General features: G+C 40.1%; 1 protein-coding gene across 5 annotated transcripts in view; it reads left to right on the top strand.

Moving 5' to 3' along the window:
- Nucleotides 1-23,217, top strand: part of RFX3 (regulatory factor X3) — a 287,619-nt gene that overhangs the window by 115,983 nt on the left and 148,419 nt on the right. For all 5 annotated transcript variants that reach the window (XM_045065031.1, XM_004766195.3, XM_045065030.1 and 2 more), the window contains one exon: nt 9,347-9,471. In XM_045065031.1, the coding sequence (XP_044920966.1) occupies nt 9,355-9,471 (117 nt within the window). In that variant the 5' untranslated portion in view covers nt 9,347-9,354. The remainder of the gene's footprint in view (nt 1-9,346; nt 9,472-23,217) is intronic.

The following is a 23,217-nucleotide window of genomic DNA, read 5'->3' on the forward strand; positions in this document are numbered from 1 at the left end:
CACAGTATTATTTTCCCCTTTTAGATGTGTTGATCTCTCTGAGCCTGTCATTAGGATAGTTGGGAACTGTAAAAGGCTCTATTCTCTACTTTTATAAAAGGAAAATGAGAGGAAAAAAAATAGAAAAATTTCTTGTGTAGGCAAGAGAATCCAAGAAGAAAGTTGTTATTGGAGCTCTCTCTGGTGTGAAAAAAATTAAGCATTCCAGTTCTTGCCTTCATACCCTGTAAAATCCAAAGGAAATCCTCTTGTTGGGGGGTGACACTACCTGCTTGTTTTCTTTTGTAGCTCTTTAAGTAATACTGCCTGGGAAGCTAATCTTTACCACCTGTGTTCTCACCCCCTCTAATGTAAGACCACTGAGAAGCCCTCGTTGGTGAGCCTTTTCGTGTGAATCTCATAACATAACGTAGGACGGTTACTTTCACGTGAGCGAATAAAGCCACACAAGTGAATGCGGGGAAAGAAAGCGAAAAGTTACGTGTGTGAAGTTCAGGGTATGTAGGAAGAAGGACCAGATGCTGGTAAGGCTAGTTCCAAAGGGGATTACTTGTTTGCTTGGTGGAATAAAACATCTGGATTCCCCACCTATATGCTCTTTTCCATTCGAGGTCTTCAAAAGAAGCACCGATGCTCTTCTCGGTTTGCATGGAAGGTAGGAGAATTAATGTCTTGGTTCTGGATTGGGCAGTAAGCACTGGGTGGTGTCATAAGGAAGGGATCATATTTGATAGTGACATTTGGGAGTGTGTGTTACTAGATTGACTTTGTTCAGGAGCGAATGAGAAGCGTCATGGTTTTACCAATGAATAGGTCTGTAGATACAATCTGTCTATAATATATAAAATCTATATATTTTTTAAATAGGTTGTTCCAGTGGAAACACTGAAGAAGTTGTTTTTTAGACCTGCATTAAAGAGTTTTGAGCCACTTTAGTAGGAAGGGAGACAGAGCTTTGGTCCTGCTGCTGAACAGATCAAAGTCTATTTTTGCAGCTTTCTTTGAGCTTATAAGGCCTGGTTTAGGTTTCAGAATCTAAGACTGACTTTTTTGGGGTGGCTTTTGGCTAAATCGGTCTCTGGAGCCCATGTTGCTTTTAACCAGCAAGTCCAAGATTACCTTGAGGCCACTCAAAGTTTATGGTCATTGGATTAGGAAAGCCCGTTTTCAAGAGTTGAAGTTCCATCGATGTTATTCTGTCTCCTGGAGCATTTTTCCAGAGCATATGTTTGTGTCTCTATGAAGAAGAAGATCGAATTGTGGGCTGCATATTATTCAGCAAACCTGCCTTTTCTACTTAAATTATTGTGAGTAACTTTCCATGCTGGCTTTTATAGAGCTGTATGGTATTCCACTATAGGGATACAGGATAAGTTCCCCAATTATGGACACTCTTGTTGCTTATTATTCATTACCCAATTGTATACAATACTTGAATCCTTGTATTACATATGATATTATATATACATACACATTCATTTAATGGGGCCTTTGTTTGGCTTTTTTTTTTAGGACATGTTCTTAAATGCAAATTAGTCTGTATTATAACCTCTTTCATCTATAAAATATTTTGTGAATACGGGTTGGTGTAAGTCTCTTTTAATCTGTGATGTGCTTTTTCATATCATAAAGATTATAGGTTTGATAACTTCACAAAAGCATGTTGACTTCATACTGGGTATAGTACATATTTGCAATTTATGTGATACTTGTGTCTCTTCAGATTTAGAGTTCCTTCTCAGTACTCAGAGTCTTCAGAGACTCCTTTAGCTCTTTTAAAGTTGATCTGGCTAAAATGGCCTTAGTGCTGCTGCTTTCTGTGTGGCCGTCTAGGGTCCAATGACAGCTTGCCATAATTGGAGTATGACAGACCGGGGCTTGAATCCCGACTTCACCCCTTCATCCCGTCATCCCTGTGGCCCTGGGCAAATGGATCTCTAAACGTTACTTTCCTGTCTCTAAAATGGGAATCTCTACTTGATAGGTGAAATGAAGGTTAAGTGTGTGCGGGGCATCTGTCACCTGGTAACTGCTCAGCAAAGGTAGCTATTCTTAAATATATCCCTAATAATGAAGACGACAGACTTAGAATTAAGGGCTTGTTGCTTATCATTTTTCAGTGCTGAGCGTTAATATCATTAAATGCTCCATTCAGTAGGTTCTGGCCACTCTCAGGGTTGGATGGACCAAAAGGGAGAAACATTTAGAGCTCTGTCTGTCTGGTACATTTTGTTAAGAATCTTTCTGCGTGTTACATCATTGTGTTGCCAGACTCTCTTTCCAATAGCAAAGAGTGTAGAATACTTACATGTTTTTGTTTCTTTGGTTTTCTTTTCCTTTTCTTTCAGCTGGTATCTGTGCACCACCATTTTTAGCATATGGCATTCAGGTAAGACCTGATTTGCCTCCTAATGAACGTGAGTCGTAGAAAGTGCTGGCATGACACCAGCAGTAGACTGGACAAACACTTGGTTCTCTTTTCCCCAAAATGACCTCTGGGCCTGAAGACAGTGTCTCTTGATAACAAATAATAAAACAGTTCTTATATTATTTCAGTAGTTTGGCTTTACTCATATGTTAGTAGATGGTTTTATTTTTTTAAGTAATTGGTCCTTCAAGATAAAAGCTGTTCAAGTCATGTAATTTGATTTTTTTTTCTCCAGAGAAACAGTTTTTCATACTCTGACTCAAGGGAAGAATTAGTTAAGTGAACACCTTTGTTTGAAAAGTGAAAAAAGTTACCCAGGCAACCTGTATATGTTATCAGTGTGCTGATTAAGCATCACCAGCATTAATCACTGTCATCAGTTATCCCAGGAAGATGACTGCCTAACAGTCTACACTATTATCATTCCGTCATTGTCTGCAGATCAATTTAGTACAAAAGATTAATTGTACATAGACATGAGCACTACAACACGAAACCTAAATAAACAGGCAGAGCTTTTATAATACAGAAAGTTGCGCATTTTCCTCTTGCCTCCTTTCAGTCACTTGATTTATTGATTTGATAAAGCTCTGTGTTGTACAATGAATAAACTAATACAGAGGTGTATTTTAAATAAAAAAAGGCTGACTACAGTCTGTAGCTTAACCAGTTTCTTGCATTTGTACTAGGCAAAGTGGGAAAAAAGCCAAGTCATAGTGTTTTATGTTTGTAGTCAAATTAATCAGTCAATATATTTTTGCCAGAATTTCAAAATATTACATTTATCACATGATTATTTACCTATATGTATAAATTTTCTAGTATGGCCCATTGTTTTAGGTTGTATTGTCTTACTTTGAAAGTTGCTTAATAGCTTTAGGGTTGTTGTTTTTTTTAAAAAACTGAAATCATCTTAGTCTTTTTCATCATATACTCCTGAATAGTCCAGAAATGTGTATTTTTCATACTAAATTTATGTTCAGGCAAGTAAATAATGGCCTCTCCCCCCCCCCCACCCCCTCCAGCCAGAAAGCACAGATCATTTTAGTTGTCTAATTTTAATAGAGACTTTTATTGCCCTGGGCATTATGTATACTAATGTTTATTTTCTAAATTTATTCAAGAATGCTGATGCTTAATCAGAACATTAGTAATAAAAATTTTATGTCACAAAACATCAATTATGGTTTGGGATTTTTCTGTGTAAAAGCACACAGATGTGAAACTTCTTGTTCTGTATTTTAAAAGCATTAATTTAAATTCTGACAATTTTCACCCCTATAAATAGCATTCTTATACTCTTACGTTGAACCAGGTTTCTAAGTAAATAATTTATAGTTGAATGTCACATTTTAGATGTGACTTATCTTTATTATACCCATTCAATGACTATCATAATAACTTCGGTTAATTTGGTTCAAGTAGGATTTGGAAGTAGCATCTTTTGTTTTTCTGTACTAAGGAAGAAGGAAGACGATTCTCCATTGCACTCAAACATTAAATTCCAAGTCTTTATTTTCTGTACTGAATTAGAACCTGTTACATTCCTCAGTGTGAAAAAAGACAGTACAGTCGGTGTGGTGGAGCCAAACTCTGCAGACCTTGCATTTTTAGAGAGCAAATTATTTCAGGCTGAAGAACCCCAATAAAAATTAGATGGATACTACCTATTTTCAAGCTATCCCAGTTATATAGTTGTGTTTGAAAAGTAATTGATTAGGTCAGACTATTAAACCATTTAATTTGGCAGGTCCATTGTGTGTGATAAAGGGAATCCAGCTGTGAATTTGAGTGTATTAAATAATCTTCAGGAAGTTCCGTAAAGAACATCTGAATGCCTTGAAACTTGCAATAACGCGTGTTTGTTCCAAACACATTTGCTTTGCCTAGGTTTTGCCCATCAGGTTGAAGAAATGCTAATCTCGTCGCATTCAGCAGCTGGGTTTTTGCAATATTCTTTTCCTTCTCCTAGGGGTTAATTAGCCTTCTTTCAAAATGTGGCCTATTTAGCTGTAGCTTCGCATGATTCAGCCCGAGTTGGCTGTACAAAGCAGGACCGTTAACAGGCGGGTGTGTCCAACTGCTTAATTAGCCAGAATAAAAAGGTCCTTTGTCAAACAAGCATCTGTTGCTCTCGACACACCTGACAGCCACATTAGGCAAGGATGACTAGACTGAGATTGTGCATGTCTCTCCTGCAAGAATATACAACTCATTTACATATGGGACGCATCGTGGACCCACGGCAGGGGTTTATTTAGCTTATCAAAATGGATTAATGGGACTGCATTTGTGGCCGATAAACAAATATCACTTGAAAGGAGGCCGTGAAGGAACTGAACTAACCAAATTACTCCCAAACATAAACAAAGCCCAGAAACCACTGCTAGATGAATGGGAACACCTCAGATGTACACACAAACCTTATGCTGGTCTCAAGCGAAACCCACAAGCGAAGCCTGCAAAGACACTACCCTCGGGGATGACTCTTGCTTTGCCGAAATGTTGGAAGGCTACCAGAACACTCTGAATGCGTCAGTGGGTTTAAATGATCTGTTTAGCAGAATTTGGCAGGAGGGTTCTACCCCTCAAACATGCTTTAACATTCTAATTGATCTGCCGTTAAGTCAGGTCTTCAGAATTAATCAGTTAAAATGCCTCTGGAAAAATACTTAGGAGTTGGGTTCTCTTATGGCCTCAGCAGAAAGAGAGAGAATGCTTTCTGATTTTGGCGTCAGAGAGAGAAGGGAGTTCTGTCCATTGTTACTGGAAGGTGTAGATCAAATACAATGGATGGAGAATCCCAAAGACTTTGGCATTCAGGTCCACAGTCTGTAGCTTGTCCTGTGGAAGCCCCATTGTCATGTTATTGCAAGGTAATATACACGAAGTAGTGACATCATGGGCTTTGGACTCAGATAAACCTGGGTTTGAATTCAGGCTCTTCCTCTTACTGGCTGTGTGGTTTTCAGCAAGTTATATAATCCTTTTGTGTTATCTTATGTTGTGTTGTGTTATGTGTTAGGTTGTTACGTTATGTTGTGTTATGCTATGTTATGTTGTTATGTAATCCATTTGTGCCTCGGTTTCCTCCTTTGTTAAGTGGAAATAAGAGTGCTGCCGTTAATGGGAGTTTTCTGAGGATTAAATTGAGGTGTGTTTCAAGAACTTACTGTATTGCATGGCCCTTCTCAGATGAGAGACCAAATTGTGGCCGTGAGTTTTTGACCCAGTCTCTGCCAGGGATGGGACTGAGAGCCTCTTAAGCCATGAGGCCTTGGCAAGGGCAGCCTCCTACTCATAACAGAGGAAGGCAGTGAAATCATAGGAGGATGAAGTTGTGTCTGTCAAGGAGAGATGGAGAGACTGAGTTCTTACCGTTGGCAGGAGCCCGTGGGATGGGGATGAGGGCAGTCACTGCTGAGTAAACAGAAGATGTTCTGGGGGCAGTTACTGGTTGTCCTGGATTGGGCTTTCTGTGCCAGCTTTGAGGTGGCATAGAGCCAAGGCTGGTAGAAAGCTCTCCGTGACTTTCTCACTTGAAGTTGCAAAGCCATCATTTTCCTTCCATCACATTTTCCCCAGTTTCTCCTGCAAAGGTTGCTCCTCCAAAACAGTGGGGGGCCCTTTCCTTCCTTTTCATTCCAAAAAGGTCTCCAGTGTGCTTTTCTTTACTTTCTTCTCTCCTGTCTGTGCAATGTCTAGTCTGAAATCCAGGGCTCCCCACTTACTGGGTCTAGTTGTTTAGTGCATGAGCTCTGTTGGTATATCCGAACCCTCCTTTCCGACCTCCAGCTGGTTGACCTTGGTTACGTATGACCTGACATCTCTGGGTGTCCGTTGACTCACCCACAAAATGAGGAGAATCATAGTGGTTGCACGTTTCCCTTAGTAAAGTGGTCAAAACTTGGGTATATCTCTTCTGAATAAAAGAAGCGAATGGGTATAAATGTTATCAAGACTGTCTTAAACCCAAAATGTAATTTTTCCATTTTCAATCTGGGTGTATAAGACAAAAATCTCTGGTTATCCCGAAAAATAGCATGAACTCACATGCCTTTAGAGGCCAGACAACCGAAGGGGTATTGCCCTTTATTTCTATAAAACACATAATGTAGGCTCAACTTTTCTAAATTTTCATATTTTTTTTCCTAAGAATCTGGAAATTTTGTTTAACATGGAGATTTCCAATTTTTAAATATTGGCAATTAAGAATTTTAATTTGTAGTAACTCTGAGCCAGAACCTGTCTGTGGAGTCTCATATAGTCCATGAGAGACCAGTTTTCAAATCTGTGCCTTTTATCTTCTGATGAGCTCTCTCCGGTAGTTTATTGAGAATTCTTAGCAATTGCTTTAAAAGTATATTTAATATTTTTTTAAAGATTTATTTATTTATTTTTGGCGGGGACGGGCGGCGCGGGGGTGGGGGGGAGAGTGTCTTAAGCAGACCCGGCATTGAGCATGGGGCCCGACGTGGGGCTCAGTCTCACGGCTCTGAGATCATGCCCTGAGTTCAAACCAAGGGTCTGCCACTTAACCAGTCACCTAGGGCCCCCAAGTATATTTAATTTTTAAAGAGATTTTTATATCCTTGCATATATGAGGTCTAAAATAGTACATGTCAAGGTATGGGTCATATACCAAAAAGGGTGTGTATACTTGTATGCAGAACAAGGTATAGGCACAGGAGAAAGCCTCGATAAGATTCCCAGCGAGCATAGGGAGAAATAGGAGGGAGTTTTAGGGTAGTGTTTTAGAGTTTTAGGTAGTCTCTTCACTCTAAGAGACACCCACCCTCGAATGTGAATGCCTGTAATTGGCAACCTGTCTTCGTTCTTATACTAAACAGATTTCAAAGCCTCCACCTAGCTTGGAGTTGGGAATAGAGGCTAAGAAAACCTCCGTGAAGATGGCATCCAACATCTGGTTCATGCTTCGTTCTCTAGAAAGAGTGCTTGCTAATCCCCTCACTTTCGCTAACAGCTCCTTTGCCGTAGCACAGAATACATTGATGTCTACAAGCATGTGATGAATCAAAGGGCATTGGCTTTGGCTCTCATTTTTGGGAGGGTATATTTTCCCCTCTGGGATTGAATAAAGGGAGAGGCACAGATAGGGTTCCTAATGTGTTCATCCCTTTCCCAAAGTTTGAGAACCAGGGGTGCTTCAGTTAATCTTAACTAGGTGAGAATTTTATGTAGCAGATCCTGTCATTCTCAAACATTTTCAGGCATGTTCATGGTCTTAATGCTGCGAAAGGGGTGTGTGTGCGTGCGTGTGTGTGTGTGTGTGTGTGTGTGTGTGCTTGGAGATAAATACTACAGTTTTAAAAAGGAGCCATCGTTTGGGAGATTTCACATAAAAATCTGAACTTTCAGCCTCGTTTGGAAAATTGGGAGACCTGGCACCTACAGCTTAGCCTTCCCACCAATTCTCAACTTCTTGGAGCTGAACGTTAGTAGCTGACCCAAATGAATGGGGTGGTGGCTACAGTCTCTGTCACTTCCCTCTTTATAAGCTTCCAACCATCTTCAGTCTGTGTGCCCAGGGTCCCTCATCTGTAAATGGAGGAAGTCAGCTCTCCCAGTCATACTGGGTCGTTACATGGATTAATTTGCTCGTACGTTAACATGTAGAGCATTTGGGGAATCCTTAGCTCTTGGGACCAGGCCTAGTCCCATGGCTGTTCCTGTCACCTTGAGTGAGTCTCCACCTCTCTGGGTTTTAGTTTCCTCGTTTATAAAACAAGAAGACTGGATGAGATGTCCTCAGAGGTCCGCTTCTGAAATCAAATGAGATGATAGAAAAGGTTTGAGGGGAAAATTGGAAGAGGGCACGCTGTGACAAAAGATGACGAGGGGCTTAATTTTCTACTTGAAAGAACTGGATACTCCTCCAGAATATTTCTTAGGGAAAATTAATGTTCACCATACTGTTCACAGATTTAAACCATAATGCAGTATTTTTATCAAGCTACCAATTAAATATTGTGTCCTCAAACCCCCAGGAAAGAAAATTAGAATTCTGGGCCCTGCTCAGTAGCAAAGAAATTAATATTTATTCCATTGACTATTTAAATAGCAGAAGGGAATGTTGAGACCAGGAGGTCTGAGAAAGTAGACCTGTTAGAGGACATGCTGCAGAATTTACCCTGTGTTCACAGGTCAGGCATACACAAACTAAAAAATGTGCCAGGTTGAACTTTCAAGGGAGAGGGTAAAATTTTGTCTTTGCTTACAAGTCTCATTTCTATAAGAGTAGTCCTCTCCGTCTTCAAAATACTAAATGTTGTTAGTCTTTGGCTACCTTTGTGTAAAATCAAGGTTGATTTTCCTATCAGTCATACCAAAGGCAGAGCAAATTAATGAGCCTGACTGATCCTTTGGTTAAATTTTTGGATAGACATTCCTCTTTTTTTTTTTTTTTAGGTAACAACATAGTAAGTGAGAGTTTGAAAGGATGTTCAAAATAATTTATTCTAAATTGTACAATTTGATAACATCTTAATGGCCAAAAAAGTGTCTAGAAGATGACATTTTATGACATATTTATATCCAGTTAGGGTTTTTGTACTGAAAATTGAGTATCTGGAAATAATTTTGGACTAGAGTTTATGATTTGATCAAACCAATTTATAATGGATGAGAGCTAAGGAAGGTAGATTTCAATGAAGTTCAACTTTTATAGCCCCAGAATGAGAGGTGCTAAATGGTTTTTGTTTTTTTTTTTAATGTGATTTGGTCATTTTCTACATTTATTTAAAAAATGGTCAGACTCTAACCACGCACGGGAGATCAGGGTGGTGTGTTGTCGTAAAGGTACACTCGAGAGTTGAAAGTTACTCCTGGTGGTAGCGGACATCAGGAACAACGCGAGGCGCGCGTTGACAACTTTATCTTTGTTTTGCTGCATTTCAGAGACCATCATGCAGACATCAGAGACCGGGTCGGACACAGGTTCGACAGTGACCTTACAGACCTCTGTGGCCAGTCAGGCAGCAGTGCCTACCCAGGTGGTGCAGCAGGTGCCCGTCCAACAACAGGTAAGGAGCTGCTGTCGTCAGCGAGAATGCTGAGCCTCTCCCTGGGCTGGCTGTCCCTCAGGTGCGTTCTGGCCCCAGGGGCGCAGATAGACGGAGCTCAGCTCACAGGTTAATTCAGCAAATGTTTCTCGAGCCCTTTCTGGATGTGGCAGATTCTGCCCGTGCTGGGCTATAGGGATGCAAAAAAAAGTGTCCAAACCATGATCCCTATTCTGGAAGCGTCTCTTAACTCCTGAAGAACACCTTTGTTTCTGCCTCGACCATCCGTCCTCCTCCGTAGGTTCTTCTCTTCTCCCCTCTTAACTCTTTACCACAACTCCCTTTTCCTTTCGTACTGAAATAATCAGCAATCGTAGTTGCCTATAATTGGCTCATAAGAAGTAGTGGACAAAAATGAGAAGTTCCCTGTACCCTCCAGGCAAGGATTTTGCCTTTGTGATGATTTAGAAAATGCCTGGGTACTTTGGTGACTAGAAAAATACTATTGAATGAAAATCAAATTATCATATCTGACTCATCCCATTTAAAAATTGAGAATGAATTCATCGTCACATGTTTACTACAGAGCTTATTCATGCTGAGGACACTCGGCTTGTTTTGGAAAGATACTGATGAAATAATGCCAGTTCATGGTTCTAGAGTGTGGATTGGGAACACCTTGGTCTGTTATTTCTTCCAAAGAGCGGGGAGAAAATAAAGGGGAAAGATCATACAGAGCATTATCTTGAGACTTGTGATTTGCCTGCAGTTTCTTAGTATCAAGGAGAATCTTTAGCAAACATCGCTCTTAAAATTATAGGAAAGCAGCTAGGGAAAGGGATGGTTTTACCTAAGTGGTAGACCAAGGTATTTAAGTTAAATTCTTTTTAGGAGATAGAAGTGGGGTGGACAGGAACAGTGCTGGTATCGAGGAGAAGCTTTTTTAAAAATTTTCCTTTTCCTTTTCGCAACAATCATGTTGTATTTCCTGATTTTCTTACCTTTTTGTTTCTTTCTGAAGATACTAATATTTTTGAAGCTGTTGAAATTTTTTTTTTTTTTACTGTATATAGTCTGTTTCCATTCAAGCTACTTTGTTCATTGTTTTGTTTTTTGGGTTTTTTTGTTTTGTTTTGTCTTAGTTTTTTTTTTTTTTTTTTGGGTCTCCTTTCATTCTTGAAGTTTTTCTTTGCTGTCTGATACTCTTTGGCTGTTTATCCATATTTAAAGCATGAGGATAAACAGCTGATGTGAATGCCTGGGTGGGTCTTGTTGACTTCAACGTAGGGTCATCTGGCTGGGCTTTTTAACTGGGTTCCCTCTGGTGTTCAGTATCTGAGTTTTCTCTCTTGGGCTGTGATAATTTTAAAGACGACTCCTGCAGCTTCCTGTTCAGAGGGGGTATACTTGTCTGCCTGAGAGCTGAGTAGGGGAAGAAGATTGGGTATTTCTTGTCTTAATTCACTCAATCCTTTTTTCCCTATGGTATCAGCTGTGGTTGGTCGTCTTCTGTGCAGAGATTAAACTGAAAAATAAATCCTCTCCACTCACTGTGTGCAGTGAGTGGAGAGACTCTGATTCCTGATTAAATAACGTCACTTTTTGTATCAAATACATAACCTTTTATAAAAAACAAAAATTGCTACCAGAAGCAGAAAAGCAGTATCACCAGCATAAATAGAAAAATCATAGATACGCACACTCACCTTGTTCCTTGTCCTCATAAAAAGTAATCTCATATGCACGTGGACCCCACTTTGGGAAGCCCTGCATTCTGCCCCATGGCTCGTTCCCAGCGGACATATTTTTCAGCTCCTCAAGTTCACTCTTTTCTCCAGGACCTTGAAGGCAAGTGATGCTTTACATCCCCTCACACCAAGCAAAGAAGGTGAGAACTCTCGTTTTCTTTTCTTCCCTTTTTTAAACTAGAAAAGTGTCACATTTGATGCTTTCTAGTGCTTTTTTTTTTTTTTTTTTGAGAGAGAGAGAGAGAGAGAGAGCGCGCGCACACCTGAGAGTGCAGGGGAGGGAAGGGGCAGGGGCAAGAGAGAAAGAGACAGAATCTTAACCAGGCTCCAGGCCCGCGTCCTGGAGCCCATCAGGGTGGGGCTCCATCTTAGGACCCTGAGATCATGACCTGAGCTTAGACCAAGGGTGAGACACTTCACTGAGCCCCCTAGCTGCCTCTCCCTAGTGCATTTTCACAGGATCTCTGTAGATATATTTTCTACAACTGATAAGATTATTGCGGAAGTAATTTCTTAATGCTCTTCAATTCCCTATAATCTCTGTATTGTTAATGTGCTGATGTCATCTTGAGTTTTCAAACTGTAGTGGGATCTTCTAGCCTTTATCACTGACCCAGGATGAATATCGAAATCATGGCATTGATGTCAAAGGTATTTCCTTCTCTTGGTTCAACTTTTATTGTGTCCTTGCTTTGGCCACTCTGATGTGAAGAGATCTAGAGCTAAAATTTTTTAAGTTGAGGCAGGTGATATTATGTTAATTAGAAACTTGAAATACCAGAAAATTTTAAGATCTAATATGTAGTTTTGTTTTCCACAAAGCACGAGGGTTCTAAATGATTCTAAAATGATTTCTCTGTTTTTTCATTTATTCCGTGTGAGCTCAAGAAACAACCTTCCACCTTTCCTTAGACAGTTTGGTTCAGGATTAGAGAATTCTGAGCAGTGATTATAGGGTCTTGTTGTATCAGATTTCTTACATTCTCTAATTTTTCATCATTTCCCCGAACATAGAGTCTCAGCTTCAAATATAGACATGGTTGCTCAATTCAATAAAATCTATAAAAATATTCAAATTCCGTGTTGATTAGATATTAGAATTGTGATATTACTCATCATCATCTTTAGAAGAGACTTTTTAGACGGGTGGTCTCTGTAGACTCTGGCTGGAAACCAGCTCTTCCCCCTTGCCTTCCCTCTGCCTTGAGTCATTTGTTAGAGTTTCTTGTAGATGATTCTTCAAGTTGGTCATTTGATGCCTAAATCCGAGAGGTCTTTGACCCCACTTGCCCTAAAACTGAGTCAAAAATCCAGGAGGGGGAAGGAGGAGAATGCCTTGCACTATTCCCTTCTCCTCCACAGCCGTCCAGTCTAGATTGTTTGCAAAGCAGAACCACACTAATGTCAGAACTTTTACTCCTCGTTGTAATCTTGGGCTTCGGGTAGTCCGTGATTCCTAAACCACTTTGAACCAGGGCTCTAAGACTTTCTTCTCCCTTTCATGTTCCCCAGTTTTAACTGCCCCTCCGAGTACAGTTCGTACTTTACAGTCCCTGCTTGTCTTCCCCCTTCCTTAGCAAAAGGCACACATCTTTTCTGTCAACATTGGCACCTGTGTTATCCCTATACGACTTCTTGTAAACATGACATCCCAGATACAGCGGAGCCCTGGGGTTGAGGGGCTTCTTTTTGAATTCAAAGAAAAAGATCTTTTGTCAAGTTACTGTCAACTCTGAGTTCTTTTATTACCAGAGACTGTGGTCTTTACCTTTTCCTGCGCAGGGACTTTCTTTCTAGCAGGTCTTTAGTATGTAAGTGGGACGTTGAAACCTCTTTTTTTTTTTTTTTTTACGTGATTAAAAATTCATTTCAAAATTATAGGCAGGTAAGAATCTTAGTTTTTCTAATAAGTCATCTATCTGGGCAGTGATTGTTATAAATAGTATGAGATACAGAAATGAATAGAATAGCTATATTCTAGCTATATTGTTTCTTTTTTGTTAGTATCAATCTGTCACATATTCAACATTTTCATATAAGTTATGGTACATCCTGGCACGTGAGCAGATTATCCCTGTGGTCCAAGGGACAAACGACATTTTGTTTGGGAAACAGAGTCAATTGAAGTTGCCAGTTAGGTTCTAGGCAAAGGGCAGTCTTCAAGAAGATTACCCTTCAAGAAGGATAAATATTAAATGAATCCCAGTGGTTCTGTTTTTTATGGGTATCTTTCAGAAACAGATTTTAGGAAAGGAACTTAAACATGGGTACTCCTGAGATGCTCATGTGAGACCACGGTTGTGATGAGGGGTTATTTTTATGGTTACTTCTGTTTGCCATATTCCCATGATACCTGTCATATATTGCCACAACCAGAAAGAAACTGTGATGATTAGCAGTACACCCATGAGAAAGTTCTCATGGTAGAAGCAGTGAATAGTGATTAACGGGGAAGAAGATTGCCTAGAGTATATTAAATCCGTAAGAGAATGTAATGTTGGTTTGAAATTTGATCTGTAATATTTTAAATGGGTCCCTTTGCTAGTTTGGAGAGCTAAGCCTGAAGTAGTCTACGCCATTGGTTCTGTCTTTATCTGTCTTTTCTATTCAGGGTCAAGAGATTTGCTTTCTGTTCACCCTAGCTTTGATGGACATGAATAGAATTCTTTTCATTTGAGACCATTATCTTATATAATCAACAGAAACAAAGACATTTTTCTGTGGTTCACTCTTATTTGGGACTTGATTCCCATTGGCTTGCTTCCCGAAGGGGACACTATTCTCCTAATTAAGATTGTGGCAGACATCCTAAAAGATGGGGTTACCCTTTAAAATGAATTCCCATTGAATGTCTTTTTTGTAGAAAAACAAAAGATAATGATTTTAGCTCTTGAAGAGCATATTTATTTTATTTTTTTAGAGCCAGAATTGCCAATTTTTTAGTATCTGATATGAAAAGGTGTTTCGAAGGAACATGCTGATTTACAATTGAAATAAATTTTGCTGTGCCAATCCAAAAATGTAGGCCTTTTAGTCGAACATCTCTACTGAATATTTGTAAAAAAAAAAAAAATAAGAGCTCTACTATTTAAATGGTTGAGTAATCATACGCAGTGATTCTCTGTTAAGTGATTTGAAAAATACTTTTCTTGTCTGGAGTTAGATCGTTGTGATCAGTTGAGGATAAGGTAGCTGCTGAGGGATATGGCCGGCACTGTGTTAAATGCCAGGGTCTCAGAGGTGGTTTTACATGGTGCCTGACTGTGGAAAGCCAACTTTTGAGGGAGATAGATGTTATTACAGGATTGGGTGCAAAGTACCCCAAGAATAACGGTGGATATTGTTCTTGGGAGGGAAGGTCTGTAATGTCTTCACGGTAGGTATGACCTTTGAGCCACGTGCTCAAGGAAAAGTTGGAGGTCTGAAGAAAAACAAACTGTAAGAGGGTGTATTTCCGAGAGGGAAAAGCATGGAAAAAGCTCAAGGGAAACCAGGGAGTCTGTTCTGGGTGGTGGAGGATGAGAAGAGAGGGATGTAGAAGAACCTCTTAGAGGAAGTTGAGTCAGAAGAGCCACTTATGGTGTCTTTGGCCTCTGTTCCCCCCTCGTATTTTCATTCTTTACCTTCTTCAGTTGATATCTCTCATGGTCTGGTCCCCCACGGCCAGTTTTCTTGAGAGACACATCTGTCCTTGTCTGCTGTTTCCCTTTTATCCAGCTACTTCTTCACTCTGCGAAATTTGGGTGCTACCCATACAGCTGTGGAGACTGTGCCCTTTGGGCAGAACCAAATCCAACAGTATTCTCTAGGATCTTTCTGGATTTTTCTTTGACACTTGATACTGTTGACTACCCTATATCTCTCTTGTTCTGTGACTTTTGGGCCGGTTTCCCTTTTCATTCTTGGAGGGCTACCTCATCAAGGAAATCAGGTTTCATAGAGGTGGAGAGACTGATATTCATAGTCAGAAAATACGGGTTCAAATCCTGGCCCTAGCTCTTTTCTGGCTATATGCTCTTGGGCAAATTACTAAGCTTTCCTGAGACTAAATTTCCTCATGTATAAAATGGGGATGATAATAATATCTAGCTTATGCTTGGCTACACATATTAAATAATGTGTTCATTAAATAAGATAGTACATGGTATTATATAATAAACCATCAATAAATTTGTTATTATTATTATTATTTTACTATTTTTGTTTTCCTTGTTCTTAGTAGTATTATTGGACTCTTCTAGTTCGGGGATTTTTTTACACCCTTTCCCGTAAGGTTTGGCCTTTGGCCTTCTTTTGTTGCCCTCATTCTCAGGTGATCCTTCCTCCATAGTTACTTTGGTTTTAAAAACCTGTTGCTTTCATTTTCTTCAGTAAGCATGGACCTCTGATCCTTCTTCGTGTCATTCTGGCTTATGAGTTAGGGAGGCTCAGGCTCTAGATCAGAACGGAGACCATGTGGTCTGATCTATGGGGCAGTACTGGCATTCTCTACCCATGTCAGTGGGTACCCATTGCAGTTGCCATAGCGATTAGAGAAAATGCCAGAGGATTTCTCAGTAAACATCAGGAGTACCTCCAGTATTTTACTCAGTTGATGAAATATGATAATTTTAGATCCCGGGGTACCTGGGTGGCTCAATGGGTTAAGCCTCTGCCTTCAGCTCAGGTCATGATCCCTGGGTCCTGGGATTGAGCCCCGCTTGGGGCTCTCTGCTCAGTGGGGAGCCTGCTTCCTCCTCATTCTCTCTGCCTCTCTGCCTACTTGTGATCTCTGTCCATCAAATAAATAAATAAATAAAATCTTTAAAATAATAATAGTTTTAGATCAAGTGTGATATCGTGGTAGGATATAAGAGTTTAGGAAATTAAGGTAAGAATATTATATTAATATTTTAGCTACCCTGATTTGAATTTGGGTTTCTAGTTGGAAGAGACTTAAATTATTCATTTATTGCAACTATCCCAAAAAGACCTTCCAGAGTTGAATTGCAGAACATTTTCTTCTTCAATAAATCAGTTAGTTGTATAGACTAATTTTAGTTGATTCCATAATTTTATTTCTAGGGATATATGATGTTTCCTGTGAATATCTAATTTGCTTATCAAACCCATCAATTCCAATATCAGGATCTTTTTTTTTTTTTAACTTGAAGATAATAAAATTTTCCCCATGAGTAGAAAGTTGAAAACTTTGAGATAATTGGCACTTACGTTTCCATATAATTTGAACAAGGCGGAACATAATTTAAACAGAGCACTGGCCCTCCTTGCCAAAGCAAATCAGAGAATTCTTTATCTGTGCTAAAAATGCACTTTCAGTGTAATAGATCTCAACATAGCTGAGCCTCCTTGCCATCAGTATCAGAAAGAAAGAGGAACTTCAAGGTCCAAATAAAAATTATTTATAGCCTGAGCTGGTCAAGGAAGTCTTTCCAGAGGAAGTGATTTTTAATCTAAGAACGAAGAATAGAGATAACCAGTGAGGGACTAAAGGGGAGTGTTTTGAGGTTGGAGGAAAGAGGGGGGATAGACAAGTGGTGAGACACGAGCTGGGGTCCTCGGTGGCTCCTGGTCTGGCAATGGAAGCTATTTAAGTTATAAGTAATAACTCCTTTTGATTTTTTAAAAAAGATATATCTATTTATTTGAGAGAGAGAGTGCATGCCCATGCATGTGAGAGCACAGAGAGGGAGAGAGAAACTCTAAGCAGACTCCACACTGAGCATGGAGCCCAACACGGGTTTCAGTACCATGGCCCTGGGATCATGACCTGAGCTGAAATCAAGAGTCAGACACTTAGAACTGACTGTGCCACCCAGGCACCCAGGAATCACTCGTTTTGAAATTGACCACCATTCAGTTTTGTCAGATATCCAGTGACAATAACAGATCCAATAAGGTAATTGCCATTTACTGAGCACCTGTGTGGGCCCTTCCGTGTGCTTGGTGCTCAGCTTGTCATTTCTAAAGCTTGTAACGAACCTGTCCACTTAGGTTCTCCTTGCCCTCGAAAGCAGTTCCTGAGATGCCTTTGTGGGAGCTGTAAGGACATACACGATGCAGTTTGTGAGTCATCTCTTCTCCTGGACTCTTTCAGAGCAAGATGGATTGTTCATCAGAGTTCTTCAAGCTCACTACCTATACCAAACCAGCATGTCAGAAGGTTAATTTCATGGAACACTTAACACCGATTTTCTATCCATGAAAAATGATCATTTTGCTCTTCCTTTGATCCAGAGCTGATTTTAGAAATAGAAACACATGGAATGCCTCTTTGTTTTCTTTAAAAATTTGGGTTGACATCCGTCAAAGCCATTTCTTTCTTTCTTTTTTTTTTTTTTAAGAGGTTATTTATTTATTTGACAGAGAGCACAAGCAGGCAGAGAGGCAGGCAGAGAGAGAGGGGGAAGCAGGCTCCCTGCTGAGCAGAGAGTCCGATGCGGGGCTCGATTCCAGGACTCTGGGATCATAACCTGATCCGAAGGCAGAGGCTTTAACCCACTGAGCCACCCAGGTGCCCTGTCAAAGCCGTTTCTTCAGAGCGACTCCAATGCTTCGTTTTCCTTACACACAGTCCTGACTAACTGATGGATTTCCCATTTAGAGTAAATCAGAGCCACCCTCTTGGTTCTGGCTGCCGTGTTGCTCAGAGCTAGGTTGTAAACCCGATGTTTAAAACGAATACACCTTCCTTTAGTCATGAATTTTTTTAGCCAGGAGTCACATCAAAGTCATCCGACTTTAGAGCCTGAGCTCCTAAGCTCTACCCTACAGAGATAAAGCAGTCAGGTGAGTTATATCAAGATCAGCTGTTAAGTGGCATAATAACGGTACTGAACGTGGCAGTCCCACGGCAAAGGACATAATATACTTTATGTCAAGAAGGATCGGTTTTAGCTTTATGAATCGCCATGCATTTTTGAGAAATCCCACAAAGCAAAACTCACGAAGGAAACAGGTGCATCTGGACTCTTTGAGCAACATAGGCTATTTGAGCAAAATAAATAGCAAAAAAATTACAAACCTTGAACTTCTGAAGCCCTCTCTAAACACAGATCATAAATATAAGCAATCAGTAACTATAGAACCTTGCAAATAAAAGAGGGAAAGTGATACAGTTCATGTAGATATTTGGGGATATTGTGTATAATTCTTGCAACTTTTCCAGAAGTCTGAAATCATATCAAAAGAAAAAGTGCTTGAAAATTGATACCAGCCTAAGTTTCCCAGTCTGTTAAGTGATAATTGAATTACTAGTCCTAATACTGTTTTCAGGAGACATGGGTACTTATTTAGTATTTTGCCTTTTTTTTTTTTAAGATTTTATTAATTTATTTGACAGACAGGAATCACAAGTAGGCAGAGAGGCAGGCAGAGAGAGAGGAGGAAGCAGGCTCCCTGCTGAGCAGAGAGCGCGATGTGGGGCTTGATCCCAGGACCCTGGGACCATGACCTGAGCTGAAGACAGAGGCTTTAACTCACTGAGCCACCCAGGCGCCCCAGTATTTTGCCTTTAATTAAATAAAACCTGAAATTCTGCCCAATAGTTACACATATGTTAAGGTGTAAGAGTTCTTCAGAAAAGTATCCCAAATTTAAAATATTTTGCCTCACCTCACTGAGTTGAAGTTTTATTTTTTTAAAAGATTTTATTTATTCATTTATTTATTTGACAGAGAGAGAGAGATCGCAAGTAGACAGAGAGCTGGGAAGCAGGCTCCCCACTGAGCAGAGAGCCCTATGCCAGACTCCATCCCAGGACCCTCAGATCATGACCTGAGCCAAAGGCTGTGGCTTAACCCACTGAGCCACCTTTGCACGCCCCGCCCCCGAGTTGAAGTTTTAAATAAAAGGAAAGAAAGAAAATGTAGAGGAAAATCAGTTTTGGGGTTTTGGTCACACTCCCTTCACATTCCCCGTCAACTCTCCAGTTTTGATAATGACTATCAAGAAGGTACATACATACATACATACATATATCCATCTATAAACAAGCAAGGCTGATCAATACATAAAGATCAGTAAAAATTGGTGATATTTTCAAGACTCTTAAAAATACAAATATGTATAATGAATTGATGATACAATGGAGGGTAGCTTAAATACCTGGCTGCTAGAAAATGCAAACTCTGTTATTCTCAAGAAAATAAACAAAAGCATTAGAAATTTGAAATTAGGTCATAAACTCAACAAAGATAAGTAGCCCATTTGTGGCTTTGATTTTTGTCTTAATGAGTACCAGTATATATCCAGTTCTGTGAAGGCCCAGACAACCATTCCTATCTTAACTGGGAGGAAACCTAAGTTCATCAAATCAGTTTGATTAGCAGGCTTTAAAAAGTCAAAGTCAGGGCGCCTGGGTGGCTCAGTGGGTTGGGCCGCTGCCTTCGGCTCAGGTCGTGATCTCAGGGTCCTGGGATCGAGTCCCGCATCGGGCTCTCTGCTCAGCAGGGAGCCCGCTTCCTCCTCTCTCTCTGACTGCCTCTCTGCCTACTTGTGATCTCTCTCTGTCAAATAAATAAATAAAATCTTTAAAAAAAAAAAAAGCTTAAAAAAATAAAATAAAAAAAATAAAAAGTCAAAGTCATCCAACTTCCTATTATGGTTGACATGTTAATTGTTGGTTGGGGAAGCAGGTAGAACACTGGTTTTTTTTTTTTTTAATATTTTATTTATTTATTTGACAAGTAGGCAGAGAGGCAGGTAGAGAGAGGGGGAGGAAGCAGGCTCCCCGCTGAGCAGAGAGCCCGATGTGGGGCTCGATCCCAGGACCCTGAGATCATGACCTGAGCCGAAGGCAGAGGCTTAACCCGTTGAGCCACCCAGGCGTCCCAGAACACTGGTTTTTTTTTTATCAAATAAAAAGGTATAGTTTTTCATCCTTTAATGATGCTAATTTTTAAAGATTGCTTTAAAAGATTATATAATTTATATAATTTTAATGAGCATCAAAAAAGCAGACCTCAAAACTGAAAACAGTAAGACATGAGGTTTCTATTTCTGGTTTGCAAGTTGATCAGGCTGTTTCTCATATATCTAGGTAGCTATCCAAAGCCATATTTTTTTTTTTCTTTTTTCCTTTACTACTTGGGGTTTTGGGTTTATTAAGTCGTAATAGCTTGGGATCCTATTCAATCTGTGCCTTCTTATTATTAGTAATTTTAGCTTTTTAAAAGTAGTAGGATTAAGGAGGAGAAATTGAATAAGAAAAAAATACATTGGAGAAAATAGCACTTGAAATATAAGAAGAAAGGTGATTCTTAAATAAAAGTGTTTTTCAACATAATTAGGTTTAAAAAGGCTGTCCCATTTGTGAATCTCAGTGTAACTTTGTATCTCATCACTAGCAGTTAAAACTATATAGACAAGCAAACAAGAGTTGTTTTTGTGAATAAAACTATATGTATAGGTTGAAATAAAAGAACAAAATTATTCCTGAAGTTTTTGGAAAATGATACTTTCCAATGAATGAACCTAAGCTTTAGTTCTCAGTGATGGTAATTTTTCTGAATTTCTTCTGAAACTGACCAAACCATTGATTACAGTCCCATTTATGACCCTTGATAACATAATTATTCTGTGAAAAACCATTTTACCAATGATTTTTTATTGTTGTTATTATACTTAAGTTGAAGGCTTTTGCCTTGACACTGAGGCTCACTAAAGTGTTTGTTCCCTGTGGTTCATCGATCTGGTAGATGGTTATGCATTTAAAACTCATGATTACTCTTAATTTTCCCCAGCAATTTCATAAATAACATTTCACAGAAATTGAGTGTTTCTATAGCTACTTATTTTAAGTAGATATTTTAAAATAACAAAGCAAAAAAGCATCAGAGATGTTGAGGAACTCCACTGGGCTGGCAGGGCGGGGTGGGGGGGTATGGCTCAGAGAAGCTAGTGTACCCATCATTGTTTAAATAGATGAAGATAGAAAGGGCTGATGGTGCTAATAGATCTCACTAGACAGTTTACTTCACATACGGAAACTGTTTTTGGTGTCTGAGCTTAAATCATCCATAACCACCTTTTGGTTGGTGCTTCTCATGAAGCAGTAATAAGGTCATCCTGAAGTTTTAGCGATGGGGGCTAAAGGAGGAGGGCTTGAGTTTGATCTCAGGAGGCGTGAGTGCGTTGGAATGCCGGGTCTGCCGCTGGCCGCTGGTCGGCTGGGTGCTTCTGAGCGAGCTGCTTCAGCCTGCCTGCCCTCCACTTGCCATCGCCGTATCCCGGAGCTCATTCGGCAAACAGTGATCGGGCGTCTGTTCTGGGGCAGGAACTGTACTTGCTCCTGGGACAGGAAGAACTTTAAGTTTAGGCCAGAGAAGTCTGACAGGTAAGCAGAAATGACCCCGAGAAGGCCAGTGCCCGCAGCCTATGGCGCTGTGGGAGCAGAGAAGAACAAGGTGTTATTTGCAGGTGAGTCAGTTGGTGGGAGGGGCCAATGCCTGAGACTTCCTGGATGAATCCCTCCCCGCCTGAGTTTCCTAGTCTCTGAAACAGGTAATATACCCAAATTGTCTGTAGAATCAAAGGAGAAATATCTTTGTAATGGTCCTTTGTAACAGGCGAAGCATTTTGTAAATATGAAGGCAAAATTACTGATTCATTATATCAGACACTTTGTTAGAAACTGTAGGTGGGAAAATGATTGCAAAGAGCAGGGTTTCTTAAGACGTGACTTATGGATATTTCCTCAGGAGCCTACTATGTGTGTGTGCGTGTGTGCATGTGTGTGTGTGCGTGTGTATTTAGGTAATCCTCATAATGAAACTGAATTTATTGCAGATCATCTGAATTACTGCGTTATAACAGATTGATGTTCAGTTGCCAGTGTGTTCTTTTAAAAAAATTTTTTAAATAGATTTTAATTTTTAGGAAAGATAAAGACACAGAGAGAGCACAAGTAGGGGGAGAGGGAGAAGCATGCTCCCCAGTGAGCAGAGAGCCCCACGTGAGACTCGATCCAAGGACCCTGAGATCATGACCTGAGCCGAAGGCAGAGGCTTAACACACTGAGCCACCCAGGTGCCCCAGTTTCAGGGTGTTCTTATAGATGTTTATGATCTTCTTGGTGTTAGGTTGAGCTACTACTGTAATTGTCTTGGGCTAATGAGTGGAATAGAGCCAGCCCTAATATGAAAGTGATCAAGGCTAAATGATAACCACAGACAGAGTGAGTACAAAAGAAGCTTCATCATACCACTTGGCCCCATAAGTATCATTATTTACACCTTGGCTTCTGTTTGTACAGGTTTAATAGTATTTTATTGAACACTAGAGGTCAGTAGTCATGGTCTCAGGGAAGCATGGCTGATCCCCAAACTAGAGCAAGTCTTCCTGTTACACATTCCTAGAACCACATGTACCTTTCCCTCACAGTCTGTTCCATCCTTTTGATTTTTAAAGAAGATTTTATTTTATTTTAGAGAGAGAGAGCACGCACATAAGCAGGGGGTGAGGGAGAGAGAGGGAGAGAGGCAGACTCCCCGCTGAGTGCAGACCCTCAATGAGGGGCTCGATCTCAAGATCTCAGGACCCTGAGGTCATGACCTGAGCCAAAACCAAGAGTTGACACTTCCGTGCCTGAGCCAACTGGCCAGCTGTGGTGCAGGAACCATGTCTTCCCTTTGCTCCCACCATAGTACAAGCTAATACACATGGTCTGTCTGGCGCCTAATAGGTGCTCAGTAAGTGTTTGTTGAGTTAACGAATGAAGTAGGTAATGCTACAGTGTCTCCATTAATAGCGATTGAAAATATTTACATATTTAGTTTGAAATATGGACATGTACACATGCCACTTTTAAAACTGCAATTTCCGAATAGTGTAAGTGATCACCATCAGATGTTTACAAAGTAGAACAGTTGCATCCTAGGGTTGTTCAAGAAGATTGGAAGAGGAGGAAGAAATGTTGGAATTTTCATTAATTTTTTTTTTTTGCCTAAAATAAGAAATGTAGCTAAAATGTAACAAACTGCATATATCACGTGTATGACTGAGGCATCCTGAGGGAAGA

This window comes from Mustela putorius, unplaced genomic scaffold, assembly GCF_011764305.1.
Source record: "Mustela putorius furo isolate JIRA1106 unplaced genomic scaffold, ASM1176430v1.1 tig00003854_pilon_pilon_pilon, whole genome shotgun sequence".
NCBI lineage: Eukaryota > Metazoa > Chordata > Mammalia > Carnivora > Mustelidae > Mustela > Mustela putorius.